Source organism: Rhinolophus sinicus, linkage group LG07, assembly GCF_036562045.2.
Source record: "Rhinolophus sinicus isolate RSC01 linkage group LG07, ASM3656204v1, whole genome shotgun sequence".
Lineage (NCBI taxonomy): Eukaryota > Metazoa > Chordata > Mammalia > Chiroptera > Rhinolophidae > Rhinolophus > Rhinolophus sinicus.
This window is the reverse complement of record NC_133757.1, coordinates 90,688,137-90,709,823: the sequence shown is the minus strand read 5'-3', so window position 1 is coordinate 90,709,823 and position 21,687 is coordinate 90,688,137. Positions and strand designations below refer to the sequence as shown.

The 21,687-nt window shown below is 36.0% G+C and overlaps 1 protein-coding gene across 6 annotated transcripts in view; it reads right to left on the bottom strand.

Moving 5' to 3' along the window:
• Positions 1-384: 384 nt before the first annotated feature.
• The window catches only part of KLHL2 (kelch like family member 2), a 95,895-nt gene continuing 74,592 nt past the window's right edge, over positions 385-21,687 (bottom strand). For all 6 annotated transcript variants that reach the window (XM_019744634.2, XM_074338284.1, XM_074338283.1 and 3 more), the window contains 9 exons: positions 19,702-19,818; positions 18,376-18,525; positions 13,185-13,302; positions 8,829-9,026; positions 8,306-8,407; positions 6,956-7,084; positions 5,745-5,885; positions 2,570-2,713; positions 385-1,512 (listed from right to left, as the gene is read on the bottom strand). In XM_019744634.2, the coding sequence (XP_019600193.1) occupies positions 1,484-1,512; positions 2,570-2,713; positions 5,745-5,885; positions 6,956-7,084; positions 8,306-8,407; positions 8,829-9,026; positions 13,185-13,302; positions 18,376-18,525; positions 19,702-19,818 (1,128 nt within the window). In that variant the 3' untranslated portion in view covers positions 385-1,483. The remainder of the gene's footprint in view (positions 1,513-2,569; positions 2,714-5,744; positions 5,886-6,955; positions 7,085-8,305; positions 8,408-8,828; positions 9,027-13,184; positions 13,303-18,375; positions 18,526-19,701; positions 19,819-21,687) is intronic.

Sequence of the window (21,687 nt, the reverse complement as noted above, 5' to 3'; positions counted from 1 at the left end):
TTTCCTCAGTGCCTTTTATTTGGTATCAAAACCACAATTTCTTTCTCAATTGCTATAAAGTAGTGTTTTTTTTAACTTACTTTTTAGTCCAATGTTATTTGTTGTATCTTGTGTTCAGCTCATATTAGGGACAGAGGAATATAAAAACTTTAAATTTCACAATCCTTGGGAGACTTTTCCTTGATGGTTGAGTTAACTTTTTCTTGAAGAACAATTTTCGGTAACTTTAGTTATTGATTCAGCAGACTGTTCTTAAAGGTTTCTTTGGCAACAAATCAAAAATATCGATTTATGAAGTTAGAAAATGCAAATTTTACAAAAGAACAGAAAAACTGAACAGGCAACTTTCTGATCAAATTAAATAGATAAAAATCAAGGACAATGTAAAACAAATAATATACAAACTTTTATTCAAAGGTAATTCAAGAAAGACATGTTTTGGTCATTTTTAAAGTGAGATTAATTGAAGATCTCAGAAAAATTTTACCTGATCAACGCACATGGCTACTCACAGAAAGGTCTCTCTTCTGTTAATAGCAGCTAAATTTATACACACAGAAAAAATTCTTAAGACCATGCAAATTCAGTTGAATTCCAAACATTCATTATATTCATCAAAAACCTGCAGTAATGTTCATGCCCACGTGTTACTTTAAGAAAAAAAATTAGAAATACACACCAAAACATGACCAAGATTAAACCAAAGAAAATAATAAATAAGCATAATTTATATTTTATTTAAAAAAAGTTTGGCATCACACAGATTCAAGTGTGTTACACCATGTTCATTCCTCAGAAGTGGCATTTTAAAGTGTTAAGCACTGTTAAATATCAAAAAATACAACTCTGTTTTACAATGTTTTACTGGCATAATTCAAAGTACTGTGCCAATTATAAATAGTATAATCAAGTTTCAAACATCTCCTCAAACATATTTAAAGGAAAGCATATAGACACACAGTTATATGCACACCATTTATTATACTCATGTAATCAAAGATATTTTATAAAAGCAAACAGTTTCATCCCTCAACTAGTTTGTATACTTACATAGATTTTAATACCTGTTCAAAGATTTTCAGTTCCTGTGTATACAGATTTTCAGGAGAAGGAATAAAGAAAGATAAAATTTAATTTTACAAGAACACATAGTACTTTATCCTCCTTCACAAAATAATCCACAGTCATTCAAGGCTGATAACTAGTCTTTATGAAACCAACTGTTGTCTAAAGACTACAGAATAAGTACTGCAGTCCAGGTTACTTATTAAAATTCAGTCAGCTGCTGCTCATTGCAGAAAGAGCCTACACGGTGCTTCTAGCAAAAATAATCTTCAGTATCTGAGGCCTATAAAGGCAGACGATCTTATCTTCTGCAGAGACTTAAAGTGCAGCTACAAGTGGAGAAGTGCTAGATTCGCAGTCACTTCAGAAATACTTGTGGAAGTCTGTTTCTCAAATATGCCGAAAATGTCCTTCAGGCTCATAACGGTTTATCAATAACGGTGACCCCTATGCAAAGAAATGAAGAAAACAGAAGTCACAAGCAGCATTCTGTATCTCTGAGAAAATACTGAATATTTTACTACTCAAGCAACAGGGACTGAACAAAGCATGATGTTTCAAAAGAATTATCATTTTAATTGAAATGACAGTGAAATTTGTTTATAGTTATAGACCAAAACTACATCAGACTACTTAACCCACAATTAGTCTTTTGCCCTTTGTAGTTACAATTAAGCAAAAATAGTTTTACTCAGGAAATGTCAATCCACCTAATACTGAGGGGCACAGAGAAACTTTTGGGCGTGCTGAATATTTTCATTATCTGGATTGTGGTGACTGTTTCATGAGTATATACATATGTCAAAACTAATAAAATTGTATACTTTAAATGTACGCTGTTTATTCTATGTCAGTTATAGCTCAATGAAGCTGTTAAAAAAATATACCTAATTTTGGGCCATGTTATTCTGGGACCCTGCTGTATATAGTTCTATTAGGTGTTGTTTGGCATGATACATACACAATAGTGATGGTTAATTAGTATACACTTCTTTTTTCTCCATTATTGGATCAATATTAAAATGTTACTGAAATATTCTAATATTTAAAGCAATATGAATATCTATCATCAGAATAATTAATATGTAACATTTTTAATATGTAACAGTTTTAAAGACTACTCATTATAGTTTTACCATTAAAGAGTATTACCATTTCTCTTACTAAGAGAATAGACCAAAATGATATAATTCAACCTGTGCTATGCTTAAGTAAGAAAATTCCTCCACAGCCGCACTAATAATACTATCCCATGGAGCCATGCCAGGGGAGATATTGTAGGAGTCATATATCTTGGATAGCTGAGTAATTAAAGTCTTGCCACATAGTGAATTCTACTCCACTGCATACAGATGTTAGCCAAAAACACAAAAACAAACAAACAAAAATTTTGAGAAAAGCCTTTCTTCATATAACAGAAAAACATTCTTAATGCAAAAATCATAATGATGTCATCTTTTTTGCATTGCAATAGAAGACTGTAAGAAAATCAGACAATTATTACCTGCATAACTTCTCCCTGTGCTCATACAAGATGATACAACTGTCCATTTATCAGTTGTTGGGTTATAATATTCTACTGATGCCAAGTTACAGGAACCATCATCTCCTCCGACTACATATAACAGACCATTAACAGCACAAACTCCTTTAAAAAATTACAGAGAAAAAAACAATTATTTTTTTAAAATTTGGATGAAGAGGAATATCCCTACTCATGTTTGGTGAAGTGATCCAGAGACATTTAATTCCTTAAGGAGGCAAGACGAGAAAATGGTGAACAGGGAAGAAATCCTTTTTATATGTGAGAGTCTAATACCACTTCTAAGCTCTTATCCGTGTCATTTATGCAGTAGTTGCTTTATTTTTTCATTACTTCATTTAATCGTCACTATAACCTTACTTTACAGGTGAGACACAATTTTAATCTTCATTTTATTTTATTTTTTAAATAGAAAATTAAAGGTCAAAGAAGTTTAGTAACTCTCCCAAAGTCCCTTTCTTAGGGACAAAATATATATTAGTAGCAGATAAAAATGATTGTGAATTTTAATTATCATACTATTTTATCTCCTTTAAAAGGGGAGAACAATATTATTGATTTCATTATTATTAGAGTAACTCATGGGGTTTTTTGCAAAAATTCAAAACATCTAGAAAAGTATAAAGAAAAAAAGATCACTTCTAATCATACACCATTGAAATTGTGATCTCTATTCTTGCTGATGCTTTTCTATGCACATATACTCAGACACTTCTTTTTTATCCCCAAAGCAGTTCATATTACACATGCTATTTTATTACTTACTCACCCACTCCCACCAAACAATATACCTTGGACATTTCTCCAAATTAATAAATAAATATAGGTCTACATAAATTTTAACGACTGCATAGTCTTCCATGTCTGATGATACCATAATTTATTAATTGTCTTTGATGGATACCAAATTTTTTTTTACTGATGAATAGTAAGTTATTTGCAGTATTTTTACTTTTATCAATGATGTGGCAATGAACAACGATTCCCTCTTGCATACTTCTTTGCATTTTTATGTAACTATTTTCTTAATATAAATTTTTACAAATACAATTACTGAGTCAAAAGATAAACACCTTGTAAAAGCTCTTTATTCCAATTTTTTTAAAAGGCATATTAAATAGCTTTAAACAAGACTCAGAGCTATTATGAACTGGTACTAGAGGGCATCAAAAAATCCAAAAGGGGCCGGCCCGGTGGCTCAGGCAGTTAGAGCTCCATGCTCCTAACTTCGAAGGCTGCTGGTTCGATTCCCACATGGGCCAGTGGGCTCTCAACCACAAGATTGCTGGTTCAACAAATCGAGTCCCGCAAGGGATGGTGGGCGGCGCCCCCCGCAACTAGCAATGGCAACTGGACCTGGAGCTGAGCTGTGCCCTCCACAACTAAGACTGAAAGGACAACAACTTGAAGCTGAATGGCACCCTCCACAACTAAGATTGAAAAGGACAACAACTTGACTTGGAAAAAAGTCCTGGAAGTACACACTCTTCCCCAATAAAGTCCTGTTCCCCTTCCCCAATAAAATCTTAAAAAAAAAAAAAAAATCCAAAAGGATGCTGCCCACACAATGGTCTCTGCAGTTTTGTAGGTAGTTTTGCTAGTAAAATTAACACATGCTTGCAGATTTTTAACATAACAAAATAATGAGCCCACACTACATACAGCATTTAAAAGAACACGTGCAATAATATCTTCTGTGCAAATGGAGTGGATCTTCTCTACTCAAATAGTGTTACTATTCTAATCTCTTCAGAGGAAGCAACTTCATACCATTTTAAAGTAGTTCAAATACTTGCAAACCAGTTGGAGGACAATGATAGCTCTACATATACAAATTATCGCCTTATTCTTTTGGCTAACAGAAATGAGCTAATTTTGATTTGAAAACAATAAAACAAGGGTGGAGAAAAAAATAAGATTATTCCAAACTGCAAATTTTCCTAAAGAGTTCAAATTGCAAATAAATTTCCTAACACAGAAAGGCATACACACATATTACTATGACTTTTCTAACTTAATATGTACTGGGTCAAGCACTCATTCTACCTGGGGCTCAGTTCTGTAGGCCTTTACCATGGTCCTGGACTATCTACAGCTGAGAGGTTTTTAGTACCTCACCAAATACAACAAGTTCAAGTAGAATTATAAATTCTGTTCTGTTGTTGACAGCCCTTGCAGTCTCATGTATTTAGTTTCCCATAGTAATCACATTGAAATTAATGAGAAATTCAGAGGAGCGTTGGGAAGGGCAGAACATGCGTTTTGCAACAGCATCCAATGGTGTATGGTGAGTTCGAGAATCATCAGGAACTTATATGGACCATGGAAAATGGCATGATGACATTGGCATTTTAAAGACTAGCATTTGCCAAAAAAAGACTATCTAGTTTTACTGAATATATTTTCCATTTCTATTTCCCTTTGTGGATCTTCTTTTCAAGTAGTTAGTTCCCTGATCTTAAAGACCTCAGCTTTCCTAAATTATTATTTGTTGTTGTTTTAGCTTTTCCATTTTATAGAAATCCTGAACTGTATTAAACTAGGGTTAGCTTCTTTGGGCTTCCCCTCCAGATTCAGATAAACAACTGGCTTTTTAATCTGGCCATAAATATTTACTCAACTAGAGTAAACTCCCTGAGAACTGGGATCCCCAATATGTGGTACATGGTAGGCTCTCAAAACTGTTTGTGGTAAGAATGAAGGAATTAAAGTATCAAATAAAGAGGGCTCTTCCTCTAATTTAGTCTCTACATTCATCACCCAAAATAGCCACTACCGGGTTTCCCTGAAAATAAGATCGGGTCTTATATTAATTTTTGCTCCAAAAGACGCATTAGGGCTTATGTTCAGGGGATGTCATCCTGAAAAATCATGCTAGGGCTTATTTTCTGGTTAGGTCTTATTCTCGAGGAAACATAGAAGTAGAAATTGTAAGTTAACTCAAGTGTCACAAAAACCTGCTGTGTTCCAGACACTATACTAGGCATTCACTATATAGGACTATTACGTACGATTCTGCCTTTAAAGAGCTAATCTGTTAAGGAACCCAGATCACCAAAAGAACAATGGAAATACACATTTATTCTAGTAAAACTGTAAATACAAATTCATATAAGTTTCATAAATATACATATACCTGCATTTCTTCGGCACATGTTCATATCTGCAACCTGTCTCCATGTATTGGTAGTGGGATCATACACTTCAACACTTTTTCGTACTAAAGGGCCATCGTGACCCCCGACAGCATACAGTAAGTTGTTTAACACACCAACACCTGTAAAACACAAAGAACCAAACTATAGTAGAAGAAAAGGGACAAGAAATGTATAACATATTAGGGTTATTCAAGTAACTTATAATTAAAACTTTTGAAATTATTACTCATAGTAAAAGTAAGTTGATATTCAAGTATACAACCTAAGAAATGGAAATGAATAGAATGGACAAATGAGAATCTCAGTAAGAACTATTCTTCTAAAAGAAAGAGGCATGCCAAATAGAATAAAAATAATGCATAGATGAACACAGAGTGGGAAGTCCTTTAACATAATCCTTTTGAGAACAACTTTCACGGTAAAAGCAAACCAGTACGACAGAGGAGATGATGTGACCACTACAGGACCCTCCTGCTAGATCCAGCTGGATCTGGGCCAAACAGAGATTACTTCCCTGGAAGTCCCCTCAGAGACTGTCCCCGCCTTCCCTACGCCCAGATGGGCTGGTTCCTGGAACAGGCCTTTGCCCCCCCAGGCATTTTCCCCTTCTCTGGGCAGGTCGAGCCCCAGTAGCCCTATGCATCCTGTCCTGTTATATATAATAACCCCATAATGCCTGCCACGTAGTGGGAAGGATATCCACGTTCTCTTGCTGCAGCCTGAGACATGCCTCGTATGTAAGTCCCTTCATAAACTCATACTGTAATGCTGGAGTTGTCAGTCTCTTTCTTTAGTCTCTCAGCCCCGGGAAAATTTTACATAACAAGTATTAAAGCACAAAATTTGTAAGAAATGGATATGAAGAGACTTGATTATTAAGCAAGTTCCCCTATAAGCACTAAAAACAAATTTTAAAAAACTAAAAAACATGCCAAACAACATAATTAAATGAAATAGAGAAGCAGCTTTTAATAGAGCACTCAGAAATTTTACAATGTGAAATTTAAGTGAGCTACCTACCACTACCTGTGTAATTCAAGACATTTTAACAGTGTCATTAGAATCAGTACACATATATATATGTATGTATGTATCTGAAAACATAAAGAGATATGAACGCATCATTTCACTTGTTTAATCCTTTTCCATCATTTTCGTGCTTCAGTTGCTAAATGAGGTTGGTATTCACCTGCCCCGCTCCGCCTGGTACTCATTTCCGCTATGTAGGTCCACTCGTTCGTTGTGGCATTATAGCATTCTACTGTGCTCAGACACTGACGTGAAGCTCCATCATAACCCCCCACAGCATAGAGCAAACCTAAACATGGAATCACAAAGAAAGCCACATTCTTAAAAAGTTCTTTTTTCAAGTCAGAAGATAACATATTTTCCTCCGTGGTGGTACAGTTTCCCTTTAATGATTACTGATTTTTATGAAGTATCAAGATCTTGCCTACTGGTCAGAGGTGGAGTTACCAAATCACATTATGAAGATCTGCAGGGTATATAGATGATAATAATTTAACATTTTCATCAATAATCTGACTGATATAACAGAAAGTACACTCATTATATTTTTAGATAACACTATTTGGTAAGTGAACAACACTCTGGAAAACAGATTTAATATTAAAGTTATCTTAGTAAATTAAAAGTTAAATCAAGGTTAGTACCAGCGTACAATGAAATACTATTTGGCAGTAAAAAGAAATGAGGTACTAGTAAATGCTACAGCATGCATGAACCCTGAAAACATTGTGCTAAGTCAAAGAAGTTAATCACATACTGTATGATTTCATTAATATGAAATGTCCAGAAATGAGAAATTGACACAAAACCAGAAAGTAGAGTAATGGTTGCCAAGAGCTGGGGAGGGTGGAGGTGACAGCTAAGGGAGTAGGGCTTCTCTATGGGGTAATAAAAATGTTCTAAAATTAATTGTGATGGTAGATTCACACTGAATTGTACATTTAAAATGGATGAATTGTATGGTATGTAATTTATCAACCCACAAATTTACTGAAGCAATTAAAAAAAAAAAAAAAATCACACCAAAAAATACTTATAGCCTTTCTTAAACTCCGCTGGGGCAAAGTAGAATGTAAATAAATAATTGTGGCAACCCATCCCTTAAATGTTAAACAACCCTTCTCCAGATATAAATTTTGCGTATATGCCATCTGATTTGTTCTTCAAACAACTGTATTAATAGCAGTTAACAGTTTTATATAGGTTACACATGCAGAAAGAGACAGAGAAAGAAAGAAAAAAGACAGAGGGAGAGAGGGAGGGACAGAGGGAGGGAGAGATGCGGCTAACCTGGGAGAGGGGGGCCTTATATAGGGTAGTTTATATCGACAAGCTAATTTTAAAAAGAGGATAATTAAAATTTTACAGTAACTACTACTTTCCTTTTTTAAATGATCGTTTGCTCGCCTGTTTAGAAGACTGGTGTTCAGATTATTGGAAGAATCACTCCTGACCCTCAAGAAGCCACAGTACCTGGCAGCGTCCACCAGCAGGAGGCAGCAGCACCTACCTCCAACAACACCCACACCAACACTGCTCCTCCTTGTGTTCATGGGGGCCACGTGAAACCATTCGTTAGACTTTATGTTATACGCTTCCACCGATGATAAGCCTGCAATAAAGCACACGGCTCTTCACTTCCTCCGCTAGAAAACATTTAAGGGAACTGTGCCTTCATATATATTATTGGGGAAACATACTTCAGGTATTTTAACCTGGGCTAAAATGGAAAGAGAAAAATGACGGAATGTAAACATATCGATTAAGTGATAAATCACAAGAACTTCTTTTCCACAGGGCTCCTACCCAAGCCACTGACATCTTGGGCTCCTACCCAAGATACTGATGCATGAGAAAGAAAATCTATGCACTTACCACTCTTAAAGGAATCCTCGGTGGAAATTTTAATATTTATAATACCTGTTAAAACACTCAGATATCTATCTCCTAATTGTGCCACGATTTGTTCTACCATAATCACGACTGCTATGTTAATTCTAACAGCAACATGGAAAAGACAAAAATGAAATTACCTGTACTGCCATCAAAGCCTCCCACTGCATATAACAATCCATTTAATACAGCAGCACCCAAAGTGCTTCTCCGGTCTCGCATGTTCGCGACACTGGTCCACTGATCTTTCACAGGGTCGTAGGAATCGACCGTGCGGACTCTCAAGGAACCATTAAAGCCACCAACGGCAAAAACCAGCCCAGCCATATAGACCATCCCTGCAAAAGAAATACAGCAGTTAACGATGGATATGCGACTGAACTACCACTACTATATAAAGATTGCTTTACAATATGTCACAGCTGCGGTCAGAACATATGTTATTTTTAGGAGAATCTGACTGAGTAGGTCCTAAGAAGCGCTATTCATTAGCAAGAATATGTAACAACTAAACTGTCCTCCTTTCTAAGATTATTAAAATTGTTAATGGCACGGGCTGAGGTATTTACACACTTCAATGAGCCAGTATTTCCCAACTCCTTGAACCCATGTATGTCTCCCGTGGCTTTCAATGATCTTCCACGCTGTATGTTTATACTTAATTTGTATAATGTGCTCCCAGTTTATCATGTTAGTGGGCTACATCAGGTGTCTGTAAATTATAGCCCGCAGGCTATTTTTGCAGAATCCAAGAGCTAAGAATAGTTTTTACATTCTTACATTTTTTACTTTAAAAAGTGGTTGAAAAACAATCAAAAGAAAAAGAATTGTTCCATGATGCATAAAAAAATTCTATGAAATTCAAATTTCAGCATCCATAAATAAAGTTTTATTGGAACACAGACCCACCCATTCATTTATGTAGTGTCTGTGGCTGCTGTTGCACTGCAGTGGCACCTGAGCAGTTGTGACAGTAATCGTATAACCCACGAAGCTTAAAAGACTTCCTGTTTTTTTAAGAAAAAGTTTGCTATCTCTGGACTAAAGAGATGTTCCGGGATTACCGTAAAGGGATTACCTCTAGCTCATCCCGCTAGCCTAACCAGTTCAACCACCCTTTCACCTTTCTGAGCTTTCTCATGCTGTTCTCCTTATCTGAAAAACTCCTGTCACCATCCACTCTGCTTTCTTCAAGTATCAAGCCCCAGTGAAAGGTCCACATTCCCTATGAAGCTTTCCCCGAACTACTTCAACCATAAAGTGATTACCTCTAGCTCCTGAACCCCTCTAGCAAACACACTTATTTTAAGGTTAATAAATCTTACATAGTCTGCCATTATCATTGCTTTAAATTGTTCAAGTTTTTGTAGGCCTTACGTTCTGTAATGTTTATGTTACTGGCCCAGCCTGAGGGCAGGCACTGTGCCCCACAGCTCTCTGAATCCCACTAGGGAGAACAGGAATGACCAGCTCTAAGTGTCTAACTAGCTCAGTGTTTCATATGATGTCACCAGGGAAAGCGTGCATCACGACCCCCTACTGCCTTACCCTCTGGTGCTTTATCACCCTCCAGCCCCCAGAATGTTTATGCTGTCAGGGAGAGGAATGACTTTTCAGTCCCTCATTCAATCACAAAATGAATACTCAAGCTACTTTCTGGTAAATCCAGGACTGCGCTGAGGAGAGCTGTGGGCAACGCACAATTTAAGTAGGCAGAGAACGAGCAGATGATTAAGGATAACCATTAGATTTCCTGAGCACCCCCAATAGCAGGGAACATGGTAGATCTCCTGGCAGAGCCTGGGGGCCAGAGAGCAGTGACAAAGCGGCAGCATATTTCAAGCAGGCAAAAGTCCTGAAACCAAAATCATAAGTAACACGGGGGAATGTTCATTGCAGGAATCTGGGCCACTGAAATGTTCATTTTCTTTTCGCTACAAATAAAACAAAACAAAAATCTATCATATTTTAGTGACACTATCGTATGCTTACCAAGTATTAGGGTATTTCAGGTGACAAGGAAGAAAAAAATAAATGAATCAATCTATGAGGTAAGATTCCCCACCCCCAAACACTCCAGGTGAAGAGGGGGATCAACTAAAAGAACTGATCACTCCCCTAAGTTACAGGGAACCAAAGCTCCCAGAAGTTTGAGTAGTTTGGCCACGATTACAGTTAGTTAAAGGACATCAGCTCTGACCTAAAGGGGGTGGGGTCATGAGGGTACAATAAAGGTAAAAAGATAAAATTTACTCACGAGCCGTACACTTTGGAATGGATCCAATGTAATGACTTATGGTGCGATGGAAAAAAAAAACAACTGTACCAGGAATCTGATATTAAGAAACCAGTTATAAATATCATGGAAGATTCCATTTCCAACAGTTAACAATAAAGATTAAAAAAAAATAAATAAACGTGGCAAGAAACATACAGAGCCATATGGAGAAAATGTTAAAAATCTATTGAAGGACATAAAAGAAGACCTGAGGACGATCCCTAGGTCCTACCATGTATTACAAACGTATTACAAAGCACAGTAATTAACACTGTTCTGTTTTGATGCGTGAGGCAAGGCAAATCAATCGAACAGAAAAGAAAATTTGGAGTAAAACCAAGTAAATGTAGAAATTTAGTATATGATAAAGGCAGCATTTCAAATGAGTGAAGGCAAGTAGATTAGTCAATAAAGGTGTTGGGAAAACTGGCTAGTGATTAAAAAAACAAAATCCATACCTTACTTCTTATATCAAAATAAGGTTCATGTTTTTGATATGAATATAAAAAATAAAACTACAAAAGTACTAGAAAAATTCCTATTTTTATAATATAATTTTGTTATAAAGGAGAAACCTGGCAGATACCACTTAACCAAGTGATCAAGGTTAACATCTCCAGAAGGAATCATAATAAACGCAATCTAGTCATAAGAAAACATCAAACCCCAAACAGAGACACCTGACCAAGTATTCTCCAAAAGGAATAGGGGCAAGAAAGACAAGGAAGGACTAAGGAACTGTCACAGCTCAGAAGAAACTTAGAAACTATGACAACAAAATGCAACGTGGGATCCTGAAACAATGTGAACATTAATGGAAAAACTGGTAAAATATGAATGAAATCTATAGTTAACAATAATGTAACAACACTAGTTTAATTTTGATAATCATTTAGTATAGTTACGCAAGATACTAATATTAGAGAAAGAGTACTCCAGGACTCATTGCACTATCTTTGCAACTCTTCTGTTAAGTGTAAAATTATTTCAAAATAAAAAGTTTTAAAGAAAATGTGTGCACGCTGCAAATAACTTTGAAGTAAGGCTTTTCTATACAAGAAACAAATCCTTACATCCAAAGACAAAACTCTGATGTACAGAACTTCATAAAATGGTAAAAATTTTTACATGGCAAAAATAACACAATTAAAGTCAAAAGAAAAAAAGATTACTACAAATAAATATTCACACCACATATGACAGACAAAAAGGCTACTTTCCTAAACATATAAAGATATCATAAAAATAAAAAATGGCAAAAATCATAAGCTGACAATTCAGAAACATGTTTAAGGTTCCTCATAATAAAAAAAAGTACAAAGTGAGATGAAATAGCATTTCACCTGCCAGACTGGCAAAACTCAAAACATTTAATTATAAGGTGTCGGGAATGTACGGAAGTTGGCAGCTCCATATTTTACTGTTAGTGGAAGTAACAATTGCTGTATCCTCTTAGGATGCCTTTTGAATCAGTAATTCCAGTTCTAGAGTTTTATCCTACTATAATGTATTAGCACATGTACGCAAGGATGTATGTATAAGGAATTCTGTATAGCATTGTTTATAGCATAATATTAAAAACAATTTTAACGTTTAATTAAAAACTAGTAAAAATTATACTACTTCCAGCCCACTCCCCCAGAAAAAGAATTAGACGGCTCTTAAAGAATGAAGTCAGCTCTACGCTGATATGTGACAATCTCTAAGATGTACTGTTAAAGTATTACCATGATAGCAATGTTCCATTACACTGAGAACTCATTTTGCTATGGGAGCTATGAATAATGGATCCAAGTCGGAGTCCCAGGAAGAATCCTTAGTTTACAATGGCCTTTTCTGATTGCAGTTTTGGCTAAATAAGGTCTATTTTAACAAACGTCTGTAAAATGGTGCTTGGAAGAAGGCAACTGTGGCTTATAGGTAAGTCAGGGATCTCCTAGAACGAAAGGTCCCAACCTAGAGGATTCTTTCTCAGCACTTCAGCAAAGGTAATTAAGAAAATATCCAGCAAATTGCTGGCTCCTCCACCTTATATTTGAGATTCAGAAAGGTATGTAAAAAGGAAGGCAGAGAGGCTTTCCCCGCCGATGTCTTGTGAGTTATACGAGGCTCCTGAATCAGTTTAACCGCATAGCTATTTTAATCACAGCTTTTCTAATTCATACAATAAGACCTGAGACAGAAGCTGCCAAAGACCCAGCTGTAGGGAACGGCTTACCTGCCCTGCATCTCCTGGAAGGTAATTCTGCCACTTGGTGCCACCGCTCTTCTTTAAAGTCGTAGCATTCCACACTTCGGATAGCCTTCGGCGCCTGGCCCCCAACCACCACCATCAACTGGAAAGGCAGAAATATAAGCACCTGAACGAACAACCATTGCGTATGCAGGGGTATTTTTTTAAATGTCTTACGAAGACACTGATGCAGAGAGTGTTAGGATGAAGATGGTAGGGCGAGCTGGGGGAAAACAACCACCTCATCAACATTTCATTAACATCAACAAAGGGGCACAGGTTAGAACTACAATTCTATTCTGTAGCACATTTAGTCAAAAATAAGGATTTCAGAAACTAACGGACGTTTCTGATCCTTCAGCCAAAGCAGTATTTAAGCCAAGAACAGCAGGCAGGCAGCACTGACAAGGCTGCAGTGTCACAGGGCTTGCTGGAAACCAGGTCCTGGCTTTGTGATGACCAGGGATTACATCTCCACAGTCCAGGAGAGCACACAGAAGTGACATTGATGGTAGTGGATAGGTGAGGGGAAAGGACAGGAAGATATTAAAAGAAAGATGGAAGAAGGGGAACTATTGAAAAAGGAGGAATACTGAATTGGAGTTCACAGGAGAGCTCAGATTCCTGGATCTCAAGTAAAGAGACGTCCCTTGATGCCCCACAAATAAACGAACCGAATAGGACAGATAATGGAGATACTAGAAATCATAGTGAATGAATGAATGGCACAATAGTCTAGTACTGAGAATAAATGAGATCTATAAATGTCTTCAATTCAACTCAGTCCAACAACTAGTTCTAAAGTGCCTATAACCTGTATTTGTCCAGAATTGCACTGTTATGCACAAGAAATGTAAGACATGGTCTCCTCCCCCCAAGAGCGCATAGATCCCATTAAGGAGACAAGACACATGAAGTAATTCAAGAACAATATACAATTATATATGACCACAAGCTATATGATTACTATAGACATTAATTGCTACTGCTGATCAGAAAATGGAATGTTGCCGTAATTCAGGAAAAGTTTCCCGGAAGGAGTGGAACCTTGAGAGATAGATGGAATTTAACAGTCAATGTCTTTGTCTTCTACTGAGTACAAATGACCACTTTTTGGCAACAGTGAAAACACAGCCTTCAAATCAGAAGAACATAAAAGTTAATGATGTCACATATGGAAAACAATAAAGAATGGCAAAGGACCTTGGGGGAAAAGATGAGGTGATGACAGGAAAATCTATTCAAAAGAAACAAAAAAATCAAAACAAACAGAAGATGGAATGACTCAGACATACAACAAGGGGAGGTTTGCAACCTTGACTGAGCAATGACTTATCTGTACTTAGAACTACAGAAAGATGGGTACATAGAAAGCATGATTCCTGAATCAGAATAAATCCCAAGTTTCCAAAAAAGAAACCTATTTTAGTAATTTATTCACTGGAGAGTGGAAGGAATTTTAAAGGTATTAAAAAGAAGATTGAACATAGACCAATTATACGATTTTTTTAGATCTGCTATTCTCCTAGCGTTGAATAAAAAAGTAAAAGAAAGAATTAACAAAGAAAATCTGCAATACCCTCCCCTCCTACCACCAAAGTGGGGGGTGGGGACCACAGAGGTAAAACACACAGTAAGATGACCCCTATACATAGGTATTTATATAAGATCTATCTGGGTTTAAACTTCTAAACTCTGCCTGGCAGTTAGACAATAGCTAACATCTCTGATGAAGATCAATTTTTTTCTTTTTAAATCTCTGAAGGGAATACTTTTCAAAATAATCCTTGAGGAACAATGATTAGATTTCATGATCCTTGAAGTTTGACTATTATGACTTCCATGTAACAGAGTTCACTTTTGCAACATCAAAATGAGGATGGATGGGAAAAGGTGCTACTGAGTACAGAGAACGGTAGTCATACCTATCCTTTACTCACCCAAGAAAAGTAAAATGGGGTGAGGGTTTGGGACTCCAGGAATCAGAGATAACAGGGACAAGGAAGAATGTATAATGGAAGAAAAGGGAACAGGGATAGTTGCATGAGATCAAGAGACTGTGCTAGGAAAGCACTGCACTACTACCACCAAAAGAGGCGCTCACGGCTCCGAACCCGTTATGTGTAAGGCCCGCGATCTCATCTGAAAAACACCAAACTAATTATGCTCATGTAAAGAAAAACTGGGAAGACCTTTTGTATGGAGAAGTTAAATGTGACATATTTAAGAAAGACAAGGGGTAGAGAGTTGAACAAATTCAAGTGACCATCCTGAAATGTAGGTCAATTAAATTTTGTTCTTTTGTTTTCTTCACCTATTAAATATTAACTTAAAAATTGCCCCTGAAAAATCAAGTTTCATAATTTTCCAGTTATAAATCTCCATAGACATCTGGGGTAAAATATAAAAATATATAGATACCCAGAAATAATATGATAGCATTTGTAAAAATACAGATTCCAAAGAGAAAAAGAAGCTAACAAGAAAGCACAGTAGCAAAACATATACTTTTTCATTATGCTGTCTGAATCCAAGAGTGCCTTATACAATCCCAATACTGTTTATTGAAGATGCAAAACTGTGATATACAGAAAGAATCATTCATGCAGATTAGTATGAGTCCACAGAATCAGACCCTAATATAAAAAGTACTAAGTTATTGTGGTAGAAATATTTTCAAAATGTTACAATACTTTCCTCAGTACTACTGCCACATTCTGTCTGATCTAACTTATCATTACTATGAAAAAAGTGCATGACTACTATGAAATATGTAAGCACGAGAAAGTTTTTTTCAGTCCTCTCTTCTTCATTCTTACCTATGTACTTAGAATTAATCTTGAGTATACCACTCTAAAATGACAGAGTGCTGTTGAAAGAGCATCTAACACAAGCACCTTTTCAAAACTATGTGTAGGTAAGTAAATTGTGAGAAGGGAACCACACAAATGCAAAGTTGGAGCAACAGTGCAGTTCATTCTCATCGCTCTCTGTCACATCTGCAGCCGCTTCTTCCCTAGCCACCCTGATAGAGCAGAACAAAGAGAACCTTCATGGATTAGCATACTCACCCCAAATATAAAAGCTAAAGAATTGAGAAATCCAAAAGTATAATACAGGCCACTCCAAAGCTACAACCAGAGGAGCCCAGAAATAATGTCAACTTAACTGATGGTCACAACTGATTTTATTTTCTCTACAAAAGAGAAAATAAAATACTTGATAGGCTTGTACCAAAAACTTTTTAGAAGGTTTCAAAAGTGATGTGTTTATTCCAGAAATTAAAAGAGAATTAGTTTTTACCCTAAAAGTCTCTGCAGCACAGCTAAAGATACCAAAACTAAAGATGCCAGAAGACAGAATATACAAGAGATCTATTACGAAGATCAAATTATTAAAGATCAAATAAACTATTTAGAAGGAAGTTGAAAAGACTAGCATAAAAGAAATGGTCATTTAAACGAGCTAAGACTATGAACACTTTTTTAAAATAAATCTATTTTTTGTAAGAGCAAAAAACTGACACCAAATAATATGGACAAATGTGAAGGAATGAAGACTTATAAAGATGGCTACTTATAAAAGCAGGAAAAAGGGTATTTGGAAAATGTAAACATTTATAAAATCAGCAGACCCAGATGGCATGCATACTAAGGTGTTAAGGGAACTAGCTAATGTACTTACTGAGCCACTTACAATTATTTTTGAAAAATCTTGGAGAACTGAGGAGAGATCAGAAAATTTAAAAAAGGCAAATACCAATTTTCAAAACAGGGTAGGAAGTGAGTGCCTTGTAAATACCTTTTAAGTGATAATAACTGTCATTAAAAATTTAGAATATTTTGAGAAAAGCATTCAAACTTCTAGGATCCGACAAAATGATGAGTAACACACAGAAGGATGTTAAAATAAAAATCATGCCCAATTAGAATCTATTTCATCCTGAATCTCATCGGACGTTATATGTCAAATTACTTATTTTTGGCTTAGATAACAAATGTAATCATATGGACTGAATTTTCTACAAATGGACTATGTCAGTGAATCGATATTTCTAATGAGGTGTCTGTCACCAGGGAAAGTGTTGAGGTCCATTGTAAGTTAAAATATTTAATTTAATGATCTAATAATCTAGAAGAAGGAGTAAATAGCATACTGGCAAAATATGCAGTTGGTTCTAAATTGAGAACTGTTGTTAACACTGGCAAAACAGGAAAAAAACAATACCATACCAATATAGATTTGAAGCAATAAAAAAATGTAGATTCCAAAAATAAAATTTGAAAAAACATTAAAATGAAATAATTTGAAAGACATAGTTTAATGGAAAGGATTAATAACTAAAGATAATGTAAGAAAACAATGGATAACAGATTATTTCTTAATCCATCATTGCCCCAAATACACACAAGAGCTAAAAAAAATACATAAATAAAAGCATTATATGGATCATTCTGATTAGACCACACACAAAATGGTGCATAGAGTATTGGTCTTACAGTACCGTAAAGATGCAAAGAGAGCAGAAGGAATTGCAAACACAGAGACAGAAATGAGGGGTTATTCCATAAGGAAAATTAAACCAGTAAAACATGAATGGCTTCAACTAAAAATATGAAAGTAGAACAAAAACTTTCACATAGGAAAATATGAACACACTGGAGATCTGGAAAGACATAGGGGAACTCTACACTGAAATGGCTACATATCATGCGTGGATAACCATCAAATAGTACACAACAGGGAATAGGATGGAAATGAATTGAACAAGCCATTTTATCCTCCTTAGTTCTAACATGTAATTCTGTGAAACTACTCAGTTTCCAATTATTATCCAACCCAAGTAGCTTACAGAGATATCTTTCTAGCTAGTCTGGTTTTTTTCCTTTCCACTATAACTAGAGCTAATAAAACTCAGAAGGGACAGAAACCAGTTGCCTTCTGTTCCAGAAGAGTGACATCATGGAATTATAAACATTCAATGAACCAAACAATCCCCACCCTCCAGAGACAAATTAATAGACAAGTTGAACTATATACACAATGAATTCCTACACTGCTGTTGCAGAGAAACTAGAACAATAAAGTACGGAAATTCAGATGAGCAAAAAATCTTAACAGCTTCACTAAGGACCTTTCGGATGAGGTAATAACAAGTATGAACAATAGATCCTACTTTGGGAAGGTTCATGGGTGTTCTCAGTCGGGTCCGGACACTCTTCATTAATATCCGCTGCTCTGTTGGCAGCAAATGATACTTCATGGCTTCAATGAGGTAATCTTTGCAAGCACTGCTGTTCTTGACCAATGCTTCCTCTTCAACCCTCTGTGAGAAAAAATCAGACACACCACATGAGGGGACAGATATTTCGTCATAAAGCTGGCAAAGAAACAATAGTAAAGAGGAGGAAACAAGCAATAACTATCCTCTCTAGTTCAGTGTAAAAGTTAACAGAGGAAAGGTTAAAATATCACTAAGAGTAAACGAAACCAAAAAAATGCTCAAGTACCTGGTCTGAAGAGAAAAACATATAAAATAAAGAAAAAAACTAAAATGATAATTGTATACTTCAATGTCAACTATTGAATAACCTGTAGATACTATTACAGCCACCTGTTTCTTACCTTTAAACGTCAAGCCAAACAGAAGAAAACCAAGAAAAAAAAAATTTAGATATGAGTCCTTTAGGTGGGGTAGGCTATCCTAATAAATTAAAGATAACCTTTTTCAAACTCAAGACGGCAAATAAAATATCCAGAAAAGGGATTCAAAATACTTTGTGACAATGTGCCTAACCCACAAATAAGTTCTGTCCTTGCGATGCCTGACTTCATATGCAGGGCAGGTTTCTTTCTGTTCATTTCCTTAACAGCAGAGTTACCAGTGGTTCCACGGATCCCGACAATAATGAGGCTTCAAGACATCCTGAAATGCTCAAATCTAATCTCTTACTAAAGAAATGTTTCCTTAGATGGTTTCAATTATAAAAATGTGGAAATGTCCCTACTAGGATGCTGACAGTAAAAAGTAAGGTTAAAATTTGTTCAGAGACTACTAAAGGTCCATTTATTCCCATTTATTTCAAATAACCTGGTTTCCCTCCACTTAGAAGTGAAGATAGAAATCCAGTGCCTGCCCCTGTGAAATTATGAAGTAGAACGAAACAGTATTTGGATAGAATGTCGACATTCCACTTCTGCAAGGCCATCAGAAGAAGCCAGCAAAAGGAAAACAACAAAGACACAGAGCAGTGAGATGGGGCCTCGGGTGCACTTACTGACTGACAGGCACTTACATGACCTCAGACACCGCCTGCATAAGGTCTAGCACCTGCTCACCCACATCAGAAACAGGCGGGAACAGGGGCCTTTACTGTCCCTCTGTCCTGCGTTCCACGCATCTGCGCTTCATACCTCTTACCACTTTGTAAAGGGGATGTACATGGCGTCAGCCCAGGGACACGGTGCTACATGTACTCACGTGCTCTGCATATGCTTTTACCTGAACTAAATATTCCCGGGGGAGCAAAGGTAACCGTACATGTTCCATCAGCCGAGCCATAAATTCTTGCCTTACATCTTTGTCATGGTTCACCCAAGCTATCACAGCTTCAAATACCTTGTGGGAAAGACAGGGACAAGAAAATAAGTAATGAGTTTGTATCATCATGAGTAAAACATGACTACATTTCATGACACAACTCTTGCTAAGACATCCAAGTTTACTCCGTGGCTGAAATGTTTTCAAAGTCTTGACTTGTGATTGACTTAAAAAGCCATTCACTGAATTTTTTTCTTTTGTTCATTTGGTACTTAGTATTTTCTTGTAGCTTTGTGGAGATATAACTGACAGATAATACTGTGTAAGTATAAGGTGTATGACCATAGGTATTGATTCGATATATTTACATATTGCAAAATGATCACCACAGTAGCATTAGCTACCACCTCCATTATGTCACATAATTACCACTTCTTTTTTGTGGTAAGAACATGTAAGATCCACTCTCTTAGCAATTTTCAAGTATACAGCACAGTATTGTTACCTATAGTCACCATGCTGCGCATTAGTCCCACAGAATTTCATTATCTTATAACTGGAAGTTTGTGCACTCTGACCGACATCTTTTTGTTTCCCTCACCACCCAATCCCTTGTAACCTTCACGCTATTCTGTTTCTATGAGTTCAATTTATTCAGATCCTACATACATGTCATATCATACAGTATTTTCCGTTCTTTGTTTGACTTATTTCATTTAGCATAATGCTCTCAAGGTCCATCCATGTTATCACAAGAGGCAATACTTCCTTCTTTCTCATGGATAAAATAAATATTCTATTCATAATAAATATTAATAATAAATATTGCATTGTATATATACACATCTTTATTCATTCGTCCGTTGATGGGCAGTAAGTTGTTTCCATATCTTGACTAGTGTGAATAACGCTGCAATGAATACGGGAGTGCAAATACCTCTTTAAGATCATTTTTTCATTTCCTTTGGATATATATCCAGAAATGGGATTGCTGGGTCATATGGTAGTTCTACTTTTAATTTAATAGTACTTTTATGTATTTAGTGAGTACTTTTCATTTGGTATTTACTAAGCCTCTCACCAAGTACCTTATCTAATCTTCTTGAACTTGAGTGGTAGCTGTGATAATTTCATGATGTATGATCTAATTCACTGTTGATAATTTTTCCAAATCGAACTTGGTTCTATTTACCTAAATTTAAATCTCAAATCCCTTTGGAATAAAGCACCTAAAATAATAAATCAAAGTGACATTGTGGAATGAAAATCATGTATCCTTATCAACAACTCATTTTGGCTCTTCCTCTAGGTTTATAAACAGATGTTGGACCATACACTTCTAAATCGAGGGTCTGAAGAATAGATTAAAACTCTTTTGTCACAACAGAATATATTAAAATGTAATATTTTGAATTTAAAATAAAAACTAAATAAGGGCATTATAACTTACAACATATACCTATGAAAAAGTTACTATGAAGACAGTATTTGACTACATAATTTCCTTCCAGATAGATGAATATATAACTCAATAATCTTTACAGGTTGTAGAAAATGTTTGATGCTGTGTAATGGATTATTGAAAGCTAAACATAGGTTATTTTGATGCAGGAATACAGTAAGAAACTAAAAATAATCTACATTATAATTAATATATATACCTCCATAATTCATTCAATCAACAAGTATCTAACAAGAGCCTCTATGTGTCAGGTGCTAGAGAAGAAGAGGCTCCTGTTAATTCTACTATATCTCCACTGTCTTCTTTTCTCCACCTGTTTCTACCATTCTCCATAAGATCCTACTGCTCATGGGTATGACTCCAACATCCTCCTACCTTACCCCTACTTCGCCTCTGGTCCATTCTGCACTCCACCCCTGGAATAGCTGGTCTCCAAAGACGGTTCCCTAATAAACCACATCTCCCGGTATCCACAGTTTATCAGG